Source organism: Fusarium poae, chromosome 2 (assembly GCF_019609905.1).
Source record: "Fusarium poae strain DAOMC 252244 chromosome 2, whole genome shotgun sequence".
NCBI classification, from domain to species: domain Eukaryota; kingdom Fungi; phylum Ascomycota; class Sordariomycetes; order Hypocreales; family Nectriaceae; genus Fusarium; species Fusarium poae.
In genome coordinates, this window is record NC_058400.1 from 4,007,758 (window position 1) to 4,026,145 (window position 18,388).

The 18,388-nt window shown below is 45.1% G+C and overlaps 7 protein-coding genes and 1 non-coding gene across 8 annotated transcripts; 2 read left to right on the plus strand and 6 right to left on the minus strand.

Annotated features, from left to right (window-relative positions):
- Positions 1–1,584: 1,584 nt before the first annotated feature.
- FPOAC1_005197 (uncharacterized protein) lies at positions 1,585–3,050 on the plus strand (the record flags this gene model as incomplete). Its single annotated transcript, XM_044849728.1, has 3 exons — positions 1,585–1,801; positions 1,851–2,236; positions 2,283–3,050. 3 exons carry the CDS (start codon positions 1,585–1,587, stop codon positions 3,048–3,050), a joined length of 1,371 nt encoding a protein of 456 aa, XP_044708438.1.
- A 234-nt stretch (positions 3,051–3,284) lies between these two features.
- On the minus strand, positions 3,285–3,764 carry FPOAC1_005198 (uncharacterized protein; the record flags this gene model as incomplete). Its single annotated transcript, XM_044849729.1, has 1 exon — positions 3,285–3,764. The coding sequence occupies one exon, from the start codon at positions 3,762–3,764 to the stop codon at positions 3,285–3,287; it is 480 nt and encodes a 159-aa protein (XP_044708439.1).
- An 866-nt stretch (positions 3,765–4,630) lies between these two features.
- FPOAC1_005199 (uncharacterized protein) lies at positions 4,631–5,158 on the plus strand (the record flags this gene model as incomplete). Its single annotated transcript, XM_044849730.1, has 1 exon — positions 4,631–5,158. One exon carries the CDS (start codon positions 4,631–4,633, stop codon positions 5,156–5,158), a length of 528 nt encoding a protein of 175 aa, XP_044708440.1.
- Positions 5,159–5,314: 156 nt separating this feature from the next.
- On the minus strand, positions 5,315–6,543 carry FPOAC1_005200 (uncharacterized protein; the record flags this gene model as incomplete). Its single annotated transcript, XM_044849731.1, has 2 exons — positions 5,315–6,204; positions 6,255–6,543. 2 exons carry the CDS (start codon positions 6,541–6,543, stop codon positions 5,315–5,317), a joined length of 1,179 nt encoding a protein of 392 aa, XP_044708441.1.
- A 786-nt stretch (positions 6,544–7,329) lies between these two features.
- On the minus strand, positions 7,330–8,568 carry FPOAC1_005201 (uncharacterized protein; the record flags this gene model as incomplete). Its single annotated transcript, XM_044849732.1, has 3 exons — positions 7,330–7,724; positions 7,774–8,439; positions 8,493–8,568. 3 exons carry the CDS (start codon positions 8,566–8,568, stop codon positions 7,330–7,332), a joined length of 1,137 nt encoding a protein of 378 aa, XP_044708442.1.
- A 1,803-nt stretch (positions 8,569–10,371) lies between these two features.
- FPOAC1_005202 lies at positions 10,372–10,455 on the minus strand. Its single transcript has one exon. It is a non-coding gene; the product is annotated as a tRNA-Asn (tRNA).
- Positions 10,456–10,809: 354 nt separating this feature from the next.
- FPOAC1_005203 (uncharacterized protein) lies at positions 10,810–11,190 on the minus strand (the record flags this gene model as incomplete). Its single annotated transcript, XM_044849733.1, has 1 exon — positions 10,810–11,190. One exon carries the CDS (start codon positions 11,188–11,190, stop codon positions 10,810–10,812), a length of 381 nt encoding a protein of 126 aa, XP_044708443.1.
- A 447-nt stretch (positions 11,191–11,637) lies between these two features.
- On the minus strand, positions 11,638–16,565 carry FPOAC1_005204 (uncharacterized protein; the record flags this gene model as incomplete). The annotated part of the gene is made up of 12 exons (XM_044849734.1): positions 11,638–11,671; positions 11,723–12,061; positions 12,111–12,381; positions 12,431–12,617; positions 12,667–13,052; positions 13,101–13,671; positions 13,725–14,073; positions 14,165–14,715; positions 14,763–15,250; positions 15,298–15,394; positions 15,474–15,925; positions 15,971–16,565. The coding sequence occupies 12 exons, from the start codon at positions 16,563–16,565 to the stop codon at positions 11,638–11,640; spliced, it is 4,320 nt and encodes a 1,439-aa protein (XP_044708444.1).
- Positions 16,566–18,388: the final 1,823 nt, after the last annotated feature.

Genomic DNA, 18,388 nt, shown 5'->3' on the forward strand with positions numbered 1-18,388 from the left:
GGCCATTCTAGACCATTCAATCTGTGATGACTGTAGCAGCGAGGGCACCTGAATTGACCTGGGACATCTTTATCCTTGTGCCAGTCGTATTGCTTAGCGGGCTTTGGCTCTTCAACCCTGTCGCGTGGTATCTCCCTTTCACATTTGACGCTGAGGCTGCTTGCAGTATCAACTGCCTACGTCGTCGGATACGTCGTCCGAGGCTACCCTCAGGGTATCAGAAAAATTGGCCGCTGGAAGCATAAGAGACGAAATCAGTGGGTCACTTTATGTTCTTTAGACTATAGCTCTTAGACTACTTGTTTTTATAACCTAAGACTTAGGAGGTCATTTTTTCTGCTACCCTCTAGGGTACTTCTACTACAGTCGCTCGTGTGAAGACTTCTGATGCCGCCACCGCCACAGCAACTGGCACAGAGACAGCGACAACCGCCTCTGCTACAGAGCCTTCAGCGGTCGATCAAAGGATTCCTACATGAGCCTACTACGGTTGAGAACAGCCCGCGCCTCAAACATCAAGGCGATTGGTGGCGCTATTGCACTTCCAGTGTTGCTTGGACTCTTGCGATGATATATAAGGATATAATGAATGAACGCGTTAAAGCCGTGCTCTGTATACTGTTTAATCTCGGCTTTGTATGACTCCTGATCTTACAAGGTTTATATAATAATTAATACATCTCTATCAAAAATGCCTCCTATGTTTGTCCGGATACTACCTACTAAACAAGTGTGGGTGATAGGGCTGTTTCAGAAGGCTCAGCCACTGAAGGAGTTGGTCCCGGGCACTCGCCAAGCCCTAATTTATTGCCGAACAGACGATGGATCGTGCTTGCGAATCCTTCATTTCCTAAGTAAGGCTGATTGACTGTTTCAACATCAGAAGGATTACTGCCAAGGTTTTAAAAGTAACAATGATTGTAATTGCAGGTAAAAATAAGGCGAGTTTCTACCTATGGATTGTTGGAATATTCAAATGCATTCGGGTATTCCAAGTCATCAAAGCACATTAGAGTTAAAAGATTAATATGTCTGTACTCTGTAGTTACGAAGTATATTTGATGCTGTTAATAGTAGTATTGTCTTACAAATGCGGCTTTGCCTACCCAATGAACCTGTATCGCAAAGCATAGCCCCGTCTCTCGGTAGGTGGGCCAACGTCACAACACCCTTCAAAAGCTAATAGAACAAGTAGGCGATAAGCCATGATTGTCAATCATCCAATACAAGACTTTCTTTCATCCTTTTTCTATGCATTAGTGATTGCATTTCCACTTAAAGTGAATCGCATTGCAAAGATAAGCTGATGATCTCCACATCATCCTGCAAATATCTCGTCCTGAATCTCGACGCACGGCTCCTTTTGCGGAACGAGAGTCGGGGAATTGAATCCTTCGTAACGTCATGATTCATGTTGATTTCCAAGATGGTTCTACCATCAATCATGCGACTCTTTGGCGTATATAGCTGACCGGTTGCACTTCGATTACTTGTCTCTAGCAAGCTATTCAGTCACAACAAAATCCCATCCCCAACTATCACTCTCATTCAACCAAGTCCTTCTTTACTGTCGCTCTTTGCAAAATGAAGTCCAACGCCGCCATTTTGACACTCGCTACTATAGCGAGTGCTTCCCCTATGTCCAAGAGACTTGATCCCGCTGCCTGGGATAAGAAGGAAACTCTATGTAAAGGGTGGGGCGGGAATGGATGGGATACACGAACTCCGGAAGGTGTCGATAAGCTCTGGGAAGATTCCGGAGCCGGCGGACAGCTCGACCTGTTTATTCTCATGCAGTGGGGTAAGTATCTTGGACATCTCTTCTTGGTGATAGAAACTGACAACCACAGAACATGAGAACAACTGGCTTAAGAACGTGGAAAGCCAAGTCATGGATGGCACTAGTGGTAAGAGCGGTGCTGCTGGTTGCGGTGTTCTTGGTTCCCAGTGCAAGCCCCTGAACGATATGAGTTGCGAGGACCAGTGGGATAAGTATGGCCAAGATACTATCATTGGTAAAAACTCTTACTGGATCTTCCAGGCTGCCAAGGGTGTACATGCCAAGTTCAACGAGCTAAAGAGACAGCTCACCGATGAGACTCTCATTAGTAGTCTTCGGATCGGCCAGATGGTAAAGGACTTTGATGGAAGTGAAAACGATGCTGGCAATGTTTTGGGTTGGCTGGCTGCTGCATCTAGCATGGGCAATGCCGTCGGTGGACTTGTCCCCGGTGCTGTAAGTTCAATCTTCTCAATGCCTCAACTTAGACTAACTTGACAAGGGTAACGGGTTCGCTGCCGGTTTTGGTATTTTGGGTGGCATCTTTTCTGGTCTTGCTAGTCAGAGTGAAGACGAGATTGACCAGAGCACCATCTCTGCCGCGCTCGCCGATGTGTTTGAGTCTGCCACCAAGAAGATCGAAGATACCCTCCGCATCGTTATGGGTGGAGGCACCGAGGACGAATACAATGCCCTTCCCGCCCCCAAGTGGGATACCTTCCAGTCCAAGATCACAAAGTTCTTCAATGGCGGATGGTTCCTCCTCGACGATGACGCCGCGGCTGTCAAAGTTGCCATTTCATCCATCAGCAACAATATTAAGACCAAGGTCGCGAACGATGTAATGAAGGCGGCCAAACTTCACCTTGTCGCTGACAAGCGCGATGGCTATGGAAGTCGGGAGGACTGTGGTTACTCAACTGGCCGCCAGTGGATGTCTCTCAAGGACGGCGAGGAGTACTGCTTTTACATCATGCGCAACAACCCTAACAACAACCGTATCAAGGACTGGGTTGAGGCTGAGGAGGTTATTTACGAGAAGATGGCCGACTACGGACTTGGCGACCGGGAGAAGTACTATCGCGCGGTTCTTGATTGTGCGCTGAGTGATGCTGATGACATTGATGTCGGTAATCTGGCCTGGGGAGAGATTCCCCAATGCTACTTTGATCTTCCTGCTGTCTTTATCGAGAAGGATAATGATGTCGGTTGTGGCGACCCTTTCTCTGACCCCGACTGCGCTTATGTCAAGGCTACTCCTATTGAGTAGGCCGGAGTATTAAAGTGTAAACATTTTCATATCACAAACACAATAGACTGAGAATAATAATGGGTTATGAATGTTGGTATTCATAATATTGAAACTATAACAATGTGGTCTGTAAAGTTAAAAAAGAACCACAACAATAACACCCGCCAGCCAAATCGAAAACGTCATGTGAGCAGCCGGATTTCCAGACTTATCCCACATAGCATGCCAAAAGAACTCGAGGAAATTTCCGAGTTAATCCTGATGATACGACGGCCAATCGTCAAAGTGTTCATGACAGGTGTCATAGAACTCGTCACGCCAATCCTCGTGTTCCCGGTGGGAGTCGTAGTCGCTTTCATCATCTGACGACCAATCGTCATCGGTATCGTACTCTGGCGCCGGCCTCTCGTTCAGCTCTTCTAGTCGGCATTCCAGTTTGGCCTCTTCGGTTTCGTCTTCAAGCTCAAATTTGTATTCAAGCTCGCTTTCATTGTTCGACGATTCCTTCTCCAAATCGCTCCAGGAATACTCGGTAGGCAGGATTATGTCGTCCCATGAAGTATAGGGACGCTCAATTTCCTGAGCCTCCTTTCCAAACCAGATACGCTTTGAAGTTCCGGTGTATTCCTGTGGTATATCATCATCTTCCATGTCGCTCCACGAATGATCGATGGGTAGAACCATGTCATCCCATGTAGTGTAGGGACACTCAGTTTCGCGTACAGAAGTCATGATGATGGATGTTGGAGAAAAGGGGAGACGGTGGTGATGGAAGGGAGAAGAGTGGTGGTAGGTGATGGTGAAAGGGTAGGTAAGTTGTGGTATGAGCTGAATCTGTATGGGAAGAAGATTGTTGGAGAAGAGAAAGAAGATGGGAGCAAAGCGGAGGGGGACAGGACTTTATATAGGCACCTCGGACGAGTAGTGGAAGAATTTGCCTTTAGAAATCTCTGGAACTTTGAGAGAGTTTTCGTGATTAGGCATGTTTGCTTTGGCGGGCATTTTATTGAAAGCATCATTTGTTTCGGAATCTTAGTTATTAGACAGAGCGGGCCTCCGTGTAGACAGAGTTTGAGTGGCGACTGGTTTAATTGACGTATCCAAGAGGGCAACCGTAAAAGTGCAGAATCTAATCCTGTAAGAAGTTTAAAGTCCGATTTAAACTTCAAATCTTCCACTTGTTGCACCCAAATGCTAGGCAGGCAAGTAGTTATTTCCACTACCAAGGCTTATGTACTAAGACAATAAGTTGGTGAAGATTCAGGACCCAGATCAGCTGCCTGAGAACTCGGTCAGTTTGACTTTAGGCCTCCTTGACCTTAACTTCCCGCATTGACAGATAGGTTTTCCATTCAGCCCTACGAAATCTTATGTCCTTGTGCCTCCAAATGTTTTTAGACTTCCCATATTGTAGGAAAACAGAATTCCGAGGAGGCCTCACAACCACCATATATAAAGTAGCATCCTCTCTCCTGTGCATTCCCATTTCCCCATCCTTCTTACACCAATCCTCTACGCATAGAAAAACAACTCCCTTTTCTGGCACTTACCCAACATTACTACCATCCAACCTATCCATCCACTCACTATCTTCCACTATGAGTTGGAAATCTACCTCGATAGCAGACTCTTACTATGCCTTCACTCGCTTACCACCCAAGGACAACATTATCATGTCCATGGCATATGAGAACTTCGAACGAATTCCCACGGAGGCCAGCCGCGAAGTCCTGAGGCATTCTGATTCGATGCCTGTGACTCTTAGTAAGCCGGCCGCACTTACTATTGCCGATGAACGTTTCGGCAACTACCTCTACCATACCTTGCAAGTCACCCCGATAGATGAGGCTTCTGAGTGTTTGGCGCATGTCGCATTAGCCACCTACCCTAACGGGTGCGTTGATGTTGTGTACCGGACGAATCAGGCACCAGATGGTCTCTGGGCCACGGCGCGTTACTATTTCTACGGCTTCAGGCAAATGGTCGCTTTTATCCCAGAGCATGTCAAGGAGCTTAGCCTTGCCGCACAGGAACAGACTGAAGGATTGAATGAAAGACTGGAGGAGGGCAGAAAGGAGAATGAGGTCTTGAGGAAACAACTAGATGAGCTGCGGGGAGCGCAGTAAAGTGGGATATTATGGTGATATTTGAAGAGGGTCAGAAGAATGTCATCGTACCTTTACTACTATAAGATTCTACGGAATTTTACAAGTCCCTTTACAAGACAATCACAACAGTCCTACCGGCAGTGTAAGCCGATATTCTTATTATCCTGTCTGCCTCTAAGCAAGTTCAGCCTCGATAACACTCTCCACTGACTGAAGTGGTCTCCAAATCTTCAGCACCTTCAATCCGACACTCTCAATCAATTCTCGCCACTCGGCTTCGGTTCTCTCTTTGGCACCGAGACAAGCCATCATGGTAATATCAGATGTTGTAACACGAGCATGGGGTTTGATAGTACTAATCAAGCTCTCGTGGATGAGAAGCTTGGAGTAACCAGGCTCCATAGCATCTGCAAGGTGCCTGAGGATATCTTTGGCTTGCTTATCTTCCCAATCATGCAGCACGTTATGCATAAAGTAAGCACGGGCACCCTTGACAGGTTGAGGAGTGAAGAAGTCGTGGGGATGCACCGAGATCGTTTCCGCGATGGTAAGTTCTTTGAGAATGTCGGGTAGGTCTTGAAGAACTAAGCTACCGTGAGGAATATCGGGATGACGCAGGTGGAACTTGGTCAAGTCATGACCTTTACTTCCACCAACATCAACTACCAATGGCCGATCAGGCTTGGAGTCAACGACCAGTGTCTCGGTTGGGTAGACCTCAACCCAAGGTGTCAGGTTATACTTGGAGTGGCTCTCCATTGCATCGTTGAACTCTCTTGCAGCCACAGGGTCTGCACTGAGCGACTGGAACAGGTTCTCCTGCTTCCCCTTCATGAACTGCCAGTTACAGTCGTTAGGGTCGGTGGGGTTCCTGTACCCATTTTTCTTGAGGTAAAACGGCAGTGTTCTAAACATGGGAGCGTTGACAAAGTCAGAGAGACCACCATATACGTTGGCGAGGGCTTGATCGGTAGTCAAAGCATGGACCCAGGGTGTAGGTTTGTAGGTATCCTCAGCAGTCTCGATGACGAGATTCTGTCCAGAGATTTGTCGCATCATGCGTCCTAGGGCGCTGTTAACATTAGACTTTCACGGGAAACAAAGCGAGGCTTACGAATGAGCACTGGGTCGATGTTTGTAAGGTCAGCCAGTTCAGCACAAGTCTTTTCCTGGCCACCAGCCTCAATCCACTTGTGAAAAACACCAGCATCGATTAAAGTTTTGGCACACGCATTTGTGGCTGGGTTTACCCAGCAGTGATGCCATACGGTATCCCAGGGCGTCTGGACCTTGCTCACAGCCAAGGCAAGGGCATCAAGGGCACGAACACGCTCGGCTTCATTGGTGAAAGAGTTTGCGTCAAGACCTTGGAGGGCCTCGATGAGTTTGTCTGCAGATGCCATGTTGGAAAAAAAGCAATTGTGTGACAGGGGGAGAGGTATGCAGGACCGAGGAAATGGATGAGCGTAGAGAAATTATGGCGGGTAATCCATGATATGTACAGTACAGAGTACATACAAGACTCTTGTTTCCCAATCCACATGGTGATTGGAACGGTAGACAGGAGCAAGACTTCCGAACCCTTGTACCTGATAGCATTTCCAGATCAATTCCGTCAAGTCGAGTCCGTGCCTCTGGCGATCTCAGGTGAAGAAGAGCTAAAAGTTCGCCTCTGGGAGTAACAAGGGTCTCGTCGCTCAATCGTATCGATTCTTCCAATCAAAAGTGTTCTTCAAGTCTCACCCTGTTTAGACCTTCCGAAAAAGCCGTTGTATCCGCAATCAGTGAATATGGGGAAAGTTTGAAAGATGATCGACGTCAGTTCTATACTCAGTCAGACATGGTGAGAACATGGCTTACAACCCAGCAGATAATGATTTCAAGATTCGTACACATGTTATCAAGTCTAATTCTCATGAGCAGATACGAAATCACGCACTTTCCAAATTGTTAGTTGGTGTCGACTCACAACAAGATCCACAAGTTAACCAGGCCCCGAATCCTTATGGGAAATTTCCCGCATATTCCATTACAAAGAGGCTAAGAGGAGCTATATCCCTGCCATGTCCCCTAAAGTCTGCAGCAATACCAAGAAAGAAATGACACCACCTTTTTGATCAACTTCCAAAACCATCTTTACGTGCATCTTTTCCCAGCATGCTGGTTCAGGAACAAAGGGGAACAAGTGTCTAATATCCGCGGAAGCCACCCGGTCGAGTCCCTATTCTATCATTGTCTGGCTCTGCATGTGATGCACCGAACTCAACCGTCTTGTGGATTCTTGTCGAGTTATCCGTGGCGTGATTTAGGCCCACTACAAGTGGAATGTCGTCGACGCTGCAGCCAATCCTACTAGATCCATGTTCCATATCGTCTCCCTGTTGACCTCCCAACTTGTCCCATCTCCCATTTGATTGGCCACTGTGCGTGTCTTTCTTGCTGCTGTCTGTTATACGACTGGCGTTTGCAGTGGCCATCCTGCCTTTTGCAAAACGGAACAGGGGACCCAGAGTAGGTAGCGAGGCACAGATGAGAAGGATGCATCCTTCACCCAAACCAAGTATGTCAAGGAAAGGAACGGGGTCTGGAAAAGTTAGCACCTGTTGACATGCCAATTTTAGGCAGTAACTCACATGTTGGATTCTCTGCCAGTACCACAAAGATCTCTCCAAAGATGGTAAGCTTGTATATAGAAAGGATACAGGCCAGGAAGCTCAATCCTAATGCAATTGATACCAGAATCCTGTTCTTTAGCGGCATGTTCAGTCGCATGATGAAGGGAATCGGATACAGCGCAAAGAAGCCATCCAAGAATGCAGAGTAGGCTGAAGTGAAGTATCCCAAGTCGGACATGACCTGCACAGAAGCACAAGTCCCACCCTCTATACTTCTATCCCAGCCGAACTGTACTGGGTCACATTGCTTGTACCACCAGATCGAGGTAGCCAGGATGCAAGCTTGCGAACTGATTGCAAGGCCCCAGAAAAGTATCGTTGTCTTCAATCCATAGTCCAAGATGCGCTTCAGCGTAGCGATGATGGCGAACTTGGGAAGTGAAAAGGTCCAGATCAACACAGAGCTGATGATGACATTCCATTTCAGCGCGCCAGGAATGAGAGCAGGATCGATATCGTCTAGTCGCCGACCGAGACCGTAGTGCGTACCAATGGTGATCATGATGCACGTAACGAGCATAACAACAACACAGAATGCTGTAATAAAGTCATCCCAACCGATGCCGCCACCAACATTTCCTTTGCCAAAGAACTGTCGACTGATGAGTCTGAGTACGACCACCACTGGACCAAAGGTTAGCGACAGTTGGAAATGTTTGGCTGTCAGTGGGACGTACCTGTTGTTATCGCAAACATAGACCAACATGCCTTATCAGCAATGATGCCGAAATCATCAACGTCCCACAAACCCATTTTGTGTGGTTTGAAGTTCTAGCAAACATACATAGCCAACAGTTTACCAGGAAACCGGGACAAAACAAGAGGTCATTGGGGCGATGTGCATTTATAGCAATCATCCGCGGAATACCTGGGGAGCGTAAAGGATCTGCCACAGGTCGTCCGTCAAGACGGGTCGCTCAGGGCCGTGTTCCTGGTTCCTCACGCCATGGGACTAATGAAGCACACGCTACACTTTGCAGGACCAAGAAGAGTACATATCTGGTCGTTTTACGAAGGATTCTGCCGTGTCAGAGACTCCACTTTAAGTAAATCCTTCGATTCAGTTGAAGATCCGTTCCGGGTCATGATCTATGATGGGGCATATTTGGTAGATGTTTTCAATACCTGAAACATTTACTGTTATTTCTCTTGTGATGTATCTCAGCCTATCTTGACAGTCAGTGAATGCAAAAGAACTATCCCGAATAACAGGACGTGATATATAAACACTAAGCTGGATATTAAAGAGCATTACTAGTATTTAGTGCTTTTTAAGGTATAAATCCTAAAGTATATATTAAAAATTAATATAATAAGAAATATTATTTTTAAATTTAAATATTAATAAAGATTTTATTTAAAGATATATATTATAATTTATAAAATTAAAATTATAATAATTATTATAAAAGCTTTTATTATTTTTTTTTAAAAATTAATTATTAAATATTTTTTTATTAATATTAATATTAATATTAATAAAAATATTATATAAAATAATAAACTTTAAAATCTTTATTAATTTTAATTATATATTAAATTAAAAAATTATTTATAAAAATTTAATTTTTATAATTAATTTTATTTTTAAAGAAAAAAATTTAATAAAATTATTTAATAATTATATTTATTTTTAATATAATATTTTTATTAATATTTAAAATTAAAATATTATTAATATAATTAATAATTAAATTATTATTTTTAATTATTTTTAATTATAATATTTTTAATTATATAATTAATAAATTAAATTAATAAATTAAAATTTAAATCTTTATTATATAAAAAAAAAAAACTTTAAAGGCTTTTTATAATATTTAAAAAAATATTAATATATTAAAAAATAAAATATTTTAAATAAAATTATTTTTTAATTTTTAAAATAATTTTTAATAAAAAAAATAAATTATTAATAATTTATAAAGTATTTAATAAAAATAATATTATTTTATAAAAAGTTTATTAAATTAGAATTTATTATATTAAGAATTCTATAAAATTAAAAAAAGAAAATTCTAAAGAAAAAAAAAAAGCTTATAATTAATACTATAGCTTTTAATATAATAAAATTCAATATAATAGCAAAGAGCGTTATATCTTATAGAGTGCATAGATCTTCTGTTATGCCGCATGATATACAACTTAATACAGATGTGCATTAAGCCAAGTATAGATGATCATTAAAACATGCATTTTCAGTTGCCAGCCTCGGCTTCAATCAATTGTGAGACATGGCCATCTCGTTAGTTGGCGTATAAAACACAAGCCCCCAGCGGTACATGCAATCAACCACATCATGTAAAGGCTATGAGGGTCCTTGTCGCGCCAAGACATGCTGTAGGTTCAATCCTAGTATTCTCAGTAGCGTAATGTCTTAATTACGCTGATATGAAACTGATGGTGGCCGGAGTGTCCAACAGTTGGGCTAATATCTAACGGCTGGTAGACTTAGAATTAATGAAATGACTGAACAAGTATCATTTCGTGTCCTGTTTGTCAGAGAGCCATGGCAAAAAATGATGAACCACTTTTAGAGGGGCTGGCAAAAACAAACTCCCCCGGGAAGGCTCGAACTTCCGATCTCCCGATTGTCTATGAATAACAGTCGGACGCTTTAGCCAACTAAGCCACAGGGGAATGGTGTTGGTTACTAGTTACAGACAAATTTTAGTTTATATCTGATATTTTAGTCATCCTTTCATAAAACACTTACCCTATCGGCATCACATTTCTAGATAATTATTTTCACCTCTTCCACTTATTGGAGTCGTTCTAATATCATAAAGATGAAATTCATGGCGATGAATAATATTTCTTCATATGTGTGTTTTTGTAGTTGAAGCGTTACAGCACCCAGCGTTTCCCACCAACATTCTGAGGGGCAAACATTTTTTTATCAATCCGCCTCCATAAACATACAATGCGCTACTTATCGCAGCCACAGACTTGACACATATACATTGTTTACACCGGACATAACCACAGATTTTCTCAAAATAAATAATAATTTGCAGCAGATCCAGCAATGCAAAGAGGCGCGAATACCCAATGCATCCATTCCCCATGTCCAATTACTGACTTGGCAACGATTCCATCCGTCACGCACATGGCCAATCCACCAAGATAAATCATGTTGATCAGCTTCGGGTCTCGTGTGAGACTCAAATTGAGACCTATGGAGCCAATGACGACATTTCTGACACCGTAGACACGTGCAAGACCTCGAGTAAGTTGTCGTGCCTTGGGCTCCGACGGGATGGTGAACTCCATTTGCTGCAGAGTTGCTTCGGGGCGGATGAGAAGGTTGAGGCCGATGAGACCAGGCACAAGGGCCATCAATTGATTTCCGTAATGGAGGACATTTTCGTTCATTTTGATGGCTTTTTAATTGAGATCTTACTGCCAGTGACTGCTCCAGCAGATGCGAATTGTTGTTGAGTTTGATGTTGGTCGAAAATATGGTGGTACGATGGAATCGAGAGAGGTTGCCAAACAGACAAAAGGTAAGCCCAGCATAAATAATTATCTGACCATTAACGTGTTTATATACTCCTGAGATATTTCTGACAGCTTAATCGAACTTGATCCTTCGTGCTGACACTCGGACTTTATTATCCATATAACCTAACTCCACCTCATTCATTATAATTGGTCAGCTCTGTCTCATCTCAGACGTGCCACGTCAATAAGCGAATGCAACTGCTTGTTCCTCTTGTCATAATCAGGGCTCTATCTATTCTATATTTCATGGATATTCGTTAAATAAGATAGAGATGTACTCAGGCATTACTATGTCATCATATCCAAACTATGCCTGGTTCAGGCTCTCTTAACACCACTGCCCCTTGGCACCCTGAACAACCAATATAATCCAAGCGCACCCAGGACATTCGCCAAAACATACACCCACAGCAATCCAAAGTGCCACCATCGATCATCGTAGTCAATGTTAAACCTGGCCAGAAACTCCTCAGTTGAAGCAAGAGAACAATATTGGCAGACGTCGGTGGAGGAGCGGTCAACAAGATAGCCACCCGCGGCCTCAACAAACGGACCCATGAAGTCACCGCACGTGAGGTTCATGCCACCAGGCACCTGCATCTGTAGGACCTCGTTATCTGCACAGACCACATCTGAACCGTAGACTGCCACCGACATGATGCCTCCAACAATGTATGTTGCTGGCGAGACGTGATACATAAAGGTCCAAAACGTAGGGATGTCGCTGTATATGACGCCGACACTATCAAGAGTTAGCAATTGGTGGTATGACGAGAAAGGATCCAACTAACCCGCAAAACGCAATGCAAAGCATCCAAAGTAAAGTAGCAAGAACACCTGCTTCTTCAGCTGAACCAATGCATACAATACCAAAGTGTGAGAATGTGCTCGTGAAGAGCATAAACATCAATAGGAAGAGGAAAACGAGAAAGCCTCGAATGTGCTGATCCTCCGAAGTAGTGTTCTGGACGAAGCCGACGGGATAGTACCAGCAAAAGTAGATGATGACAGCCATCAAGGTGTTCCATGCCGCTTCGACAAGTATATTGGAGAGGATGTATGCTACAGGATTAATTAGCATGGATTTATCGGTGTAAGGAAGTCAACTTACTGTTCCAGCGATAAATTTTTGATGGTCTCTCGCGGACCTCGTACAAGGCTCGCTGTGGGACAAATATGGGCATTATCTGATTCGTGATGCTTTGGAAAAGAACCATGTACATAAAAATAGCATAAAGCTGGTTCTGCAACCCTTGAATCGTATTCTTCGCCTCGAATGTAAATCCGATGTAAAGAGACTGACACGCATTAGCCAAAGCAATCATCTGTGTAGTATGAAAAACATACCGATAGGATGATCAAGACAGTCTTGGACCAGATATACGTAGGCGACCGCCAGAAATTCTTCCAAGTGCGAATCAGTACTTCGCGGAACTGCGTCCAGAAAGAGGCAACAAATTCCCGATGCTGTGATGCATCCGCGTTGTCAAATGCACTACTACCCGTTCGCTGCGTAGATGGCAGAGCATTCAGCCGTTGAAGCTCCTGCTTGACACTTTGGAACTCAGGAGAGCCCCTCCAAACTTGATGCCAGTCAATGTTGTCGACTTCTTCGTCGTTGGAAGGCTGGATGATGTTGAGCATGTACTCGGCGGGGTTTGCATCTGGAGGACATGGGGGAGCACCGTTACGCTCGAAGTATTCGAGGAGGGTTTGCGATTGGTGTCCGAGGTCTAGATGTGATTAGTAAAGAGTGCCACAGATATTAACTAAAGACCTACCGCCGAAGTAAACTGTCTTTCCACCAGGAGCTAGGAGGAGCAGACGATCAAAACGCTGGAAGAGTATGGCGGAAGGCTGGTGAATGGTACATAAAACAGCCTGGCCACTTGCTGTAAGCTTCTCGATGAGGTCACAAATCGCCCAAGAAGTCTGCGAATCAAGACCGGAAGTAGGTTCGTCCAAAAAGACAAGCAACTGCGGCTTAGCGGCAAGTTCGACACCAATCGTCAGCCTCTTCCTCTGCTCAACGTTGAGACCTTCTCCAGGAACTCCAATAACTGCATCCGAGAATTCCTGCATATCTAGCATCTCGATTACTTGTTCCACATAGTCGAGCTTGTCCTGTCGGGATATCTCGGCGGATTGGCGTAGGAGAACGCTGAATTCAAGGGCCTCCCGAACAGTCATGGTGTTGAGGTGGAGGTCTTGCTGTTGGACGTAGCCGACACGGTGCTGGAACGATGCGTCGGTGGACTTCCCGTCAATGTGGGTGTTGCCGCTGACTATACCCATTGTAACGCGTGTGGCAAGGACATCGAGGAGGGTTGTTTTGCCAGCACCAGATACACCCTGTGGCAGTTAGCATGGACCTATGGACGATATTGACACGAGGGGAAACTCACCATAAGGGCTGTGGAAAGACCAGGCTTGACCCAACCGTCAACATGATCGAGTAGACGTCGATCTTTACCTTTTATCTGGATGTCATAGCACAGATCTTCCCAGTGAAATACAGACGCACCAGCAGCGAGACCACTGTTGCCGTTGGTAGTCCCTTTCTCGGCAACAACAGGCCGGCCAGTAGCTTGCGCTTCGGCATCGGTACCGTCTTTCTTGTCGAAGCTGGGAGGCATGCGACCCTTGCGGAAAACAAGTACCTCGCCCTTGCTTCTGGGAGGCTTTGCGTGTTCGGCAGCGAAGATGTAAAAAACCAAGAATGCACCCAAAAAGCCGAGAAGAATGCCGATATTCCTTGCAAAGGTTAGTAGACAATTGGCAGAAGGGAGAGTGTACTTGCCGCCACTTGTGTGAGTTGTAGTATTTGTATGACAAGTTGATATACCTATCACCATCAACCATAGACGATCCAGGTATCGCACCAACAACGGAACAAATAGTCGAGTTGGAAGGAAGATCTTCATAGCCGGGGCCCTGAGGAACCATAGTCGCGCAACCGTACTGCCTGTTATGGAATTCATTTGCCATTAAGGCTTCGAACGCATAAGCAAGAGGATTGATGTAGTTCATCCATCGAGACCACCCGAGCATATAATCCGTAGGCATAGTAAAGCCAGTGTAGATCATCAGCCCAAGACTCAAAATTGAGACAGGGATCATGGCTTGGTGGGTCGTACGAGTCACGCATGCCAGAGTGCGGTAGATGCATGACATGACCAGAGTGGTAAGGTAGGAGGTAAGGCAGAAGAAGAAGAAACTGCCAGCCTCGCGACGGAGATTAGACATGAAGTAGATGAGCAGATTGAAGACTATCATGTTGACAGTCTTGTAGGGCAGGTCGATGATGTAGCTTGCAATAGCCTGGGCAGATTGATGGTAGAACGCATAGCGGTTGTGCTTTTCGACAACAGGTCGCTCGGCATAGACAGTAAGAACCTACTACATAAGTATAGCCACACGCAAGTAAGGGAAATGACACTCACCTCGAGTTGACTAGCAAAGGCATTGAACAGCAATGCGAAGAAGATTAAACCACCTCTATAGTAAAAGCTTGACGAGTCATCCGGAAGATTAAAGAACATGCTGCCCAATACTAGTGCCATAACCAAATTGAAGACTAGCGACGCGATGGTAAATCCGGGGTCTGCCAGCAATCGACGCCATCCTCGCCAGAGCGTAAGCTTCACCTGCGCGACATAAGATATTGTGTACGGAGACTTGCTGCGCTGATTCTTAAATTGCTCTGCTCGACGTGACTCCTTGTACTCAGCAAGACGTTCCTGAGGAGGGTGGGTTTGTTCATAGGTCTCCAATTCGCGAATGAGTTGCTTGCGGTAAGAGCTGGCTAGCCATCGCTCGGCAAAGTCGGCGGGTGTTCGAGGGGCGGTGCGTTCGAATGCTGGTTTTACGCGACGTTCTTGTGGGCTGGTCATTGATGTAAGAAAGTCGGGCGTTGTTTGACGATCGGGACCTTCACACTATTAGCTTCCAATCTTGCACCAAAGTTTGTTCACATACACTCGAAACCCAGGCTCTCAAAGTAGGCCTTTGCTTCATGTATCCGACCAAAGAAAATTTGATGACCCTCGTACAAGACCGTCACACGATCGAATAACTAGATCGCGTTAGTTTCATCCGTCCTGCATATCATGTCTCACGCAATAGCAAGACTGAGTTAAAGATCCGTTGTTTACCTCGTAAGCTGACTGCGGCGCCTGGTAAATGGCCACCGCGGCCGCAACCCCGACAAGATCAGCCTGAAGACGCAAGTTCCGGCAAAAATTGATCGCATTCCCACTGTCCAGGCCCCGAGTTGTGTTGTCCCAGCATTGCAGCTTTGCGCCGGTTAGGGCCGCCTCGGCAATACTAACACGCTTGCGCTCGCCGCCACTAACGCCGCGGACAAAATCGTCGCCAACGCGAGTTTCGACGGTATGGGAAATGCCAAAGATGGACATCATAACGTCGCGCATCATTGTGTCTGCTTGGGACCGGGTGACACCTCCGGGGACATGACGAAGGGAATGGGCGCTCGAGGCAAATGAGAGGGTCTCACCAACAGTGAGATGGGCGAGATGACAGTCGATCTCGGCATTGTATAGCACATCTCCTCTAAAAGAGGAACGCATGTGGTTCTCGTCGATACCTAACTATGTAAGCGATGTTGCGACAAGGTTTTAGGATAGGGTACCTCTGAAGTTCATGTAAGAGTCAGATCCAACTTCGAGACCGGCTGTCTCGCCCGCGATCGTCTTGAGAAGTGTTGAACATCCTGATCCAGGGGGACCGAGCACAAGAAGAAGCTCTCCCTGTTCTACGACGCCCTCAAAGTTGCGTAGAATGTCCACTCTTCTCTTCTTTCGCCGTCCGAGAAGACCCAACACGTATGACACGGCATCCAGAGGATAATCCACCACAGTTTTTTGGTGCTCGGCTCCCGTACCCCAGCCGTAGACATTGAGGTTCTTGAAGGCGACACCAAGACTTCGCGATGGTGCTGAACCATCCTCCGATTCAACGAGTTTGACAAATGCCTTTACCCATGAACGTGGATCGAAATTGGTGGAGTTGGGGTCGAGTTTTGTACCGGCTTGCGGGGAGAAAGCGTTCAATTCAGCACCTGCCGTTGTCGATACTCGCGAAAGCTGTCGTGCAAGGTCATTGATCTCTTTATTGATGTCCGGCGTGGGATTTGTTGGTTCTATAATGTCGTCTTTGATGCTGTTGGCCGTTGAGGCTGAACCTAAACCTTCGGGCGACAAGGCCCCTGTCGTACCTGCCATCATGGTGACTGTCCACTAAACTGGTTCTGGGAAGATTCGAGGGGCGATCAAACCCAATTCACCGTCGCACTGGAATCGTATATGTCAACGTTTAAATTGAAATCTATTTGTATCTCATATCGTTTGTAGACTTCGAAACAAAAATTAGGTGTCGGCGTGTGGTAGAATACAAGTCGGGGAGGACGTCTTTCCCATGGTCCGGGGCAGGGCAGGGCATTGTAGATAAAACCCGGAGAGACTCAACAACAATCGGGGATTCACGGCGTCATAATTCCATCCGATCGCTTCTACCATTTTTTCCTTCTCCTTCGTTAAAATGCAACCTCTTGGGGTCTAACATGGCATTTCAGTGGATAATTCATCCACTCCGGAGGAGCCCGCGGGGGACCGAACAAGCAAAATCGAGCGTCTTGGAGGGTGAGATTCAAGCTGACACTTTCGCTTATGAAGAGGTCCCCCGTTTGGGAATCGCCGCGCAGGGATTCGGCGTGTTTCTAATGCAACGGTTTTTCGCACTCTTTTTTCTCTCGTTGGTCGGAACCGATGGTGCCCAATAGTGATTCGAGAATGCACCTTAATCCGGTTAAAGACCCTTTATCGTCGGATTCATTCGAATTTGGCTTGGCTAATCTTATCTCGCCTGCCGCCGCTAGCATCGCGAATCTCAATAAACCAATGCAATGCCACGTTGACCTGCACCTGCACCTTCACCGTTTGCTTGCTTCAGCCATCGGCGACGCCGTTAGCTTTACCAATGTTGATTGAAATGCGTTAAATGTTTGTTTGTTGTGAATGTGTTTGTCGAGGCCAAGATGTTCTGGACCTTTACAATCCCAATAAAGTTGTCATTACTCTTAATTCAGCCAGCCACTGTGAACTATTAGCTCTATGAGATCGGATTAGTGGCCGTTTTCTGTCTAGGCTGGGGCTATGGGGAAAAGGTCAAAGAGTTGGACCGGGCGGAGACTATTCGGATCTTGGTTACGCCGTCTTTATTAATGATGTGCGATAACGATAACAATAACGGTTTTCTAAATTGCCCGATGCTCCGATACTTGACTGACATAATGGCGCGACGTGGGTTCTAGTACTGGTAGAACATTTGCATGTATGTAATCACTATAAATCGTAGGTAACAGCTGGGGTAGTTGACGGACAATCATGAATGTCGGTTGTGGTAAGCTCTGTAGACGCCCGGCTTGGGGTCCTAATAGTGCATAACAATTCAGTATAAAAAACGATTGAACAACTCGGCTGAAAATCAAGGGGTTACAGCGCTGAGTAGAAGTTAGGTATAGTGAAGGGACTGCCTACCTAAGACAGTAACACAGAAAAACCTCCAGGTAGGTCACCAATTTCACTGTTAATTAGCTTCTAATAGAGATAAAAGTCAAATCAATAGATGCGCATTTAAATGATCAATTGAATAATGGATAATATATTAATTAAGGTATGACGATTTCGTATTAGACTTTGAGGGATACCCATATCAATATTAATTAAGGTTAATTTAAATAGGTAAAAAAGTATAATAAAGTTAAGATCTATCTAAAGTCTGTCTTATTTTATCCTCCTTGGCAATTTCCATGTGACCTCTAAAAGAGCTAGCCTTGTGACCGTAGCGTTGCCTCTAAGATGACCTCTGCCACCGTTATGAAAGAGCTAATTTTCATTCACCTATCTTTTTCCCTCAATTTGTAGCACTTATTTGTTCAAATTTTCAACAGGTTCGATCTAGCTATGTGGAAATTTACTGTATCTACGGTTGTAGCCAGATAGTTAGCTGTCAATTGTGTCAATTGGCACTTGCTAACTTAGTAGCCACT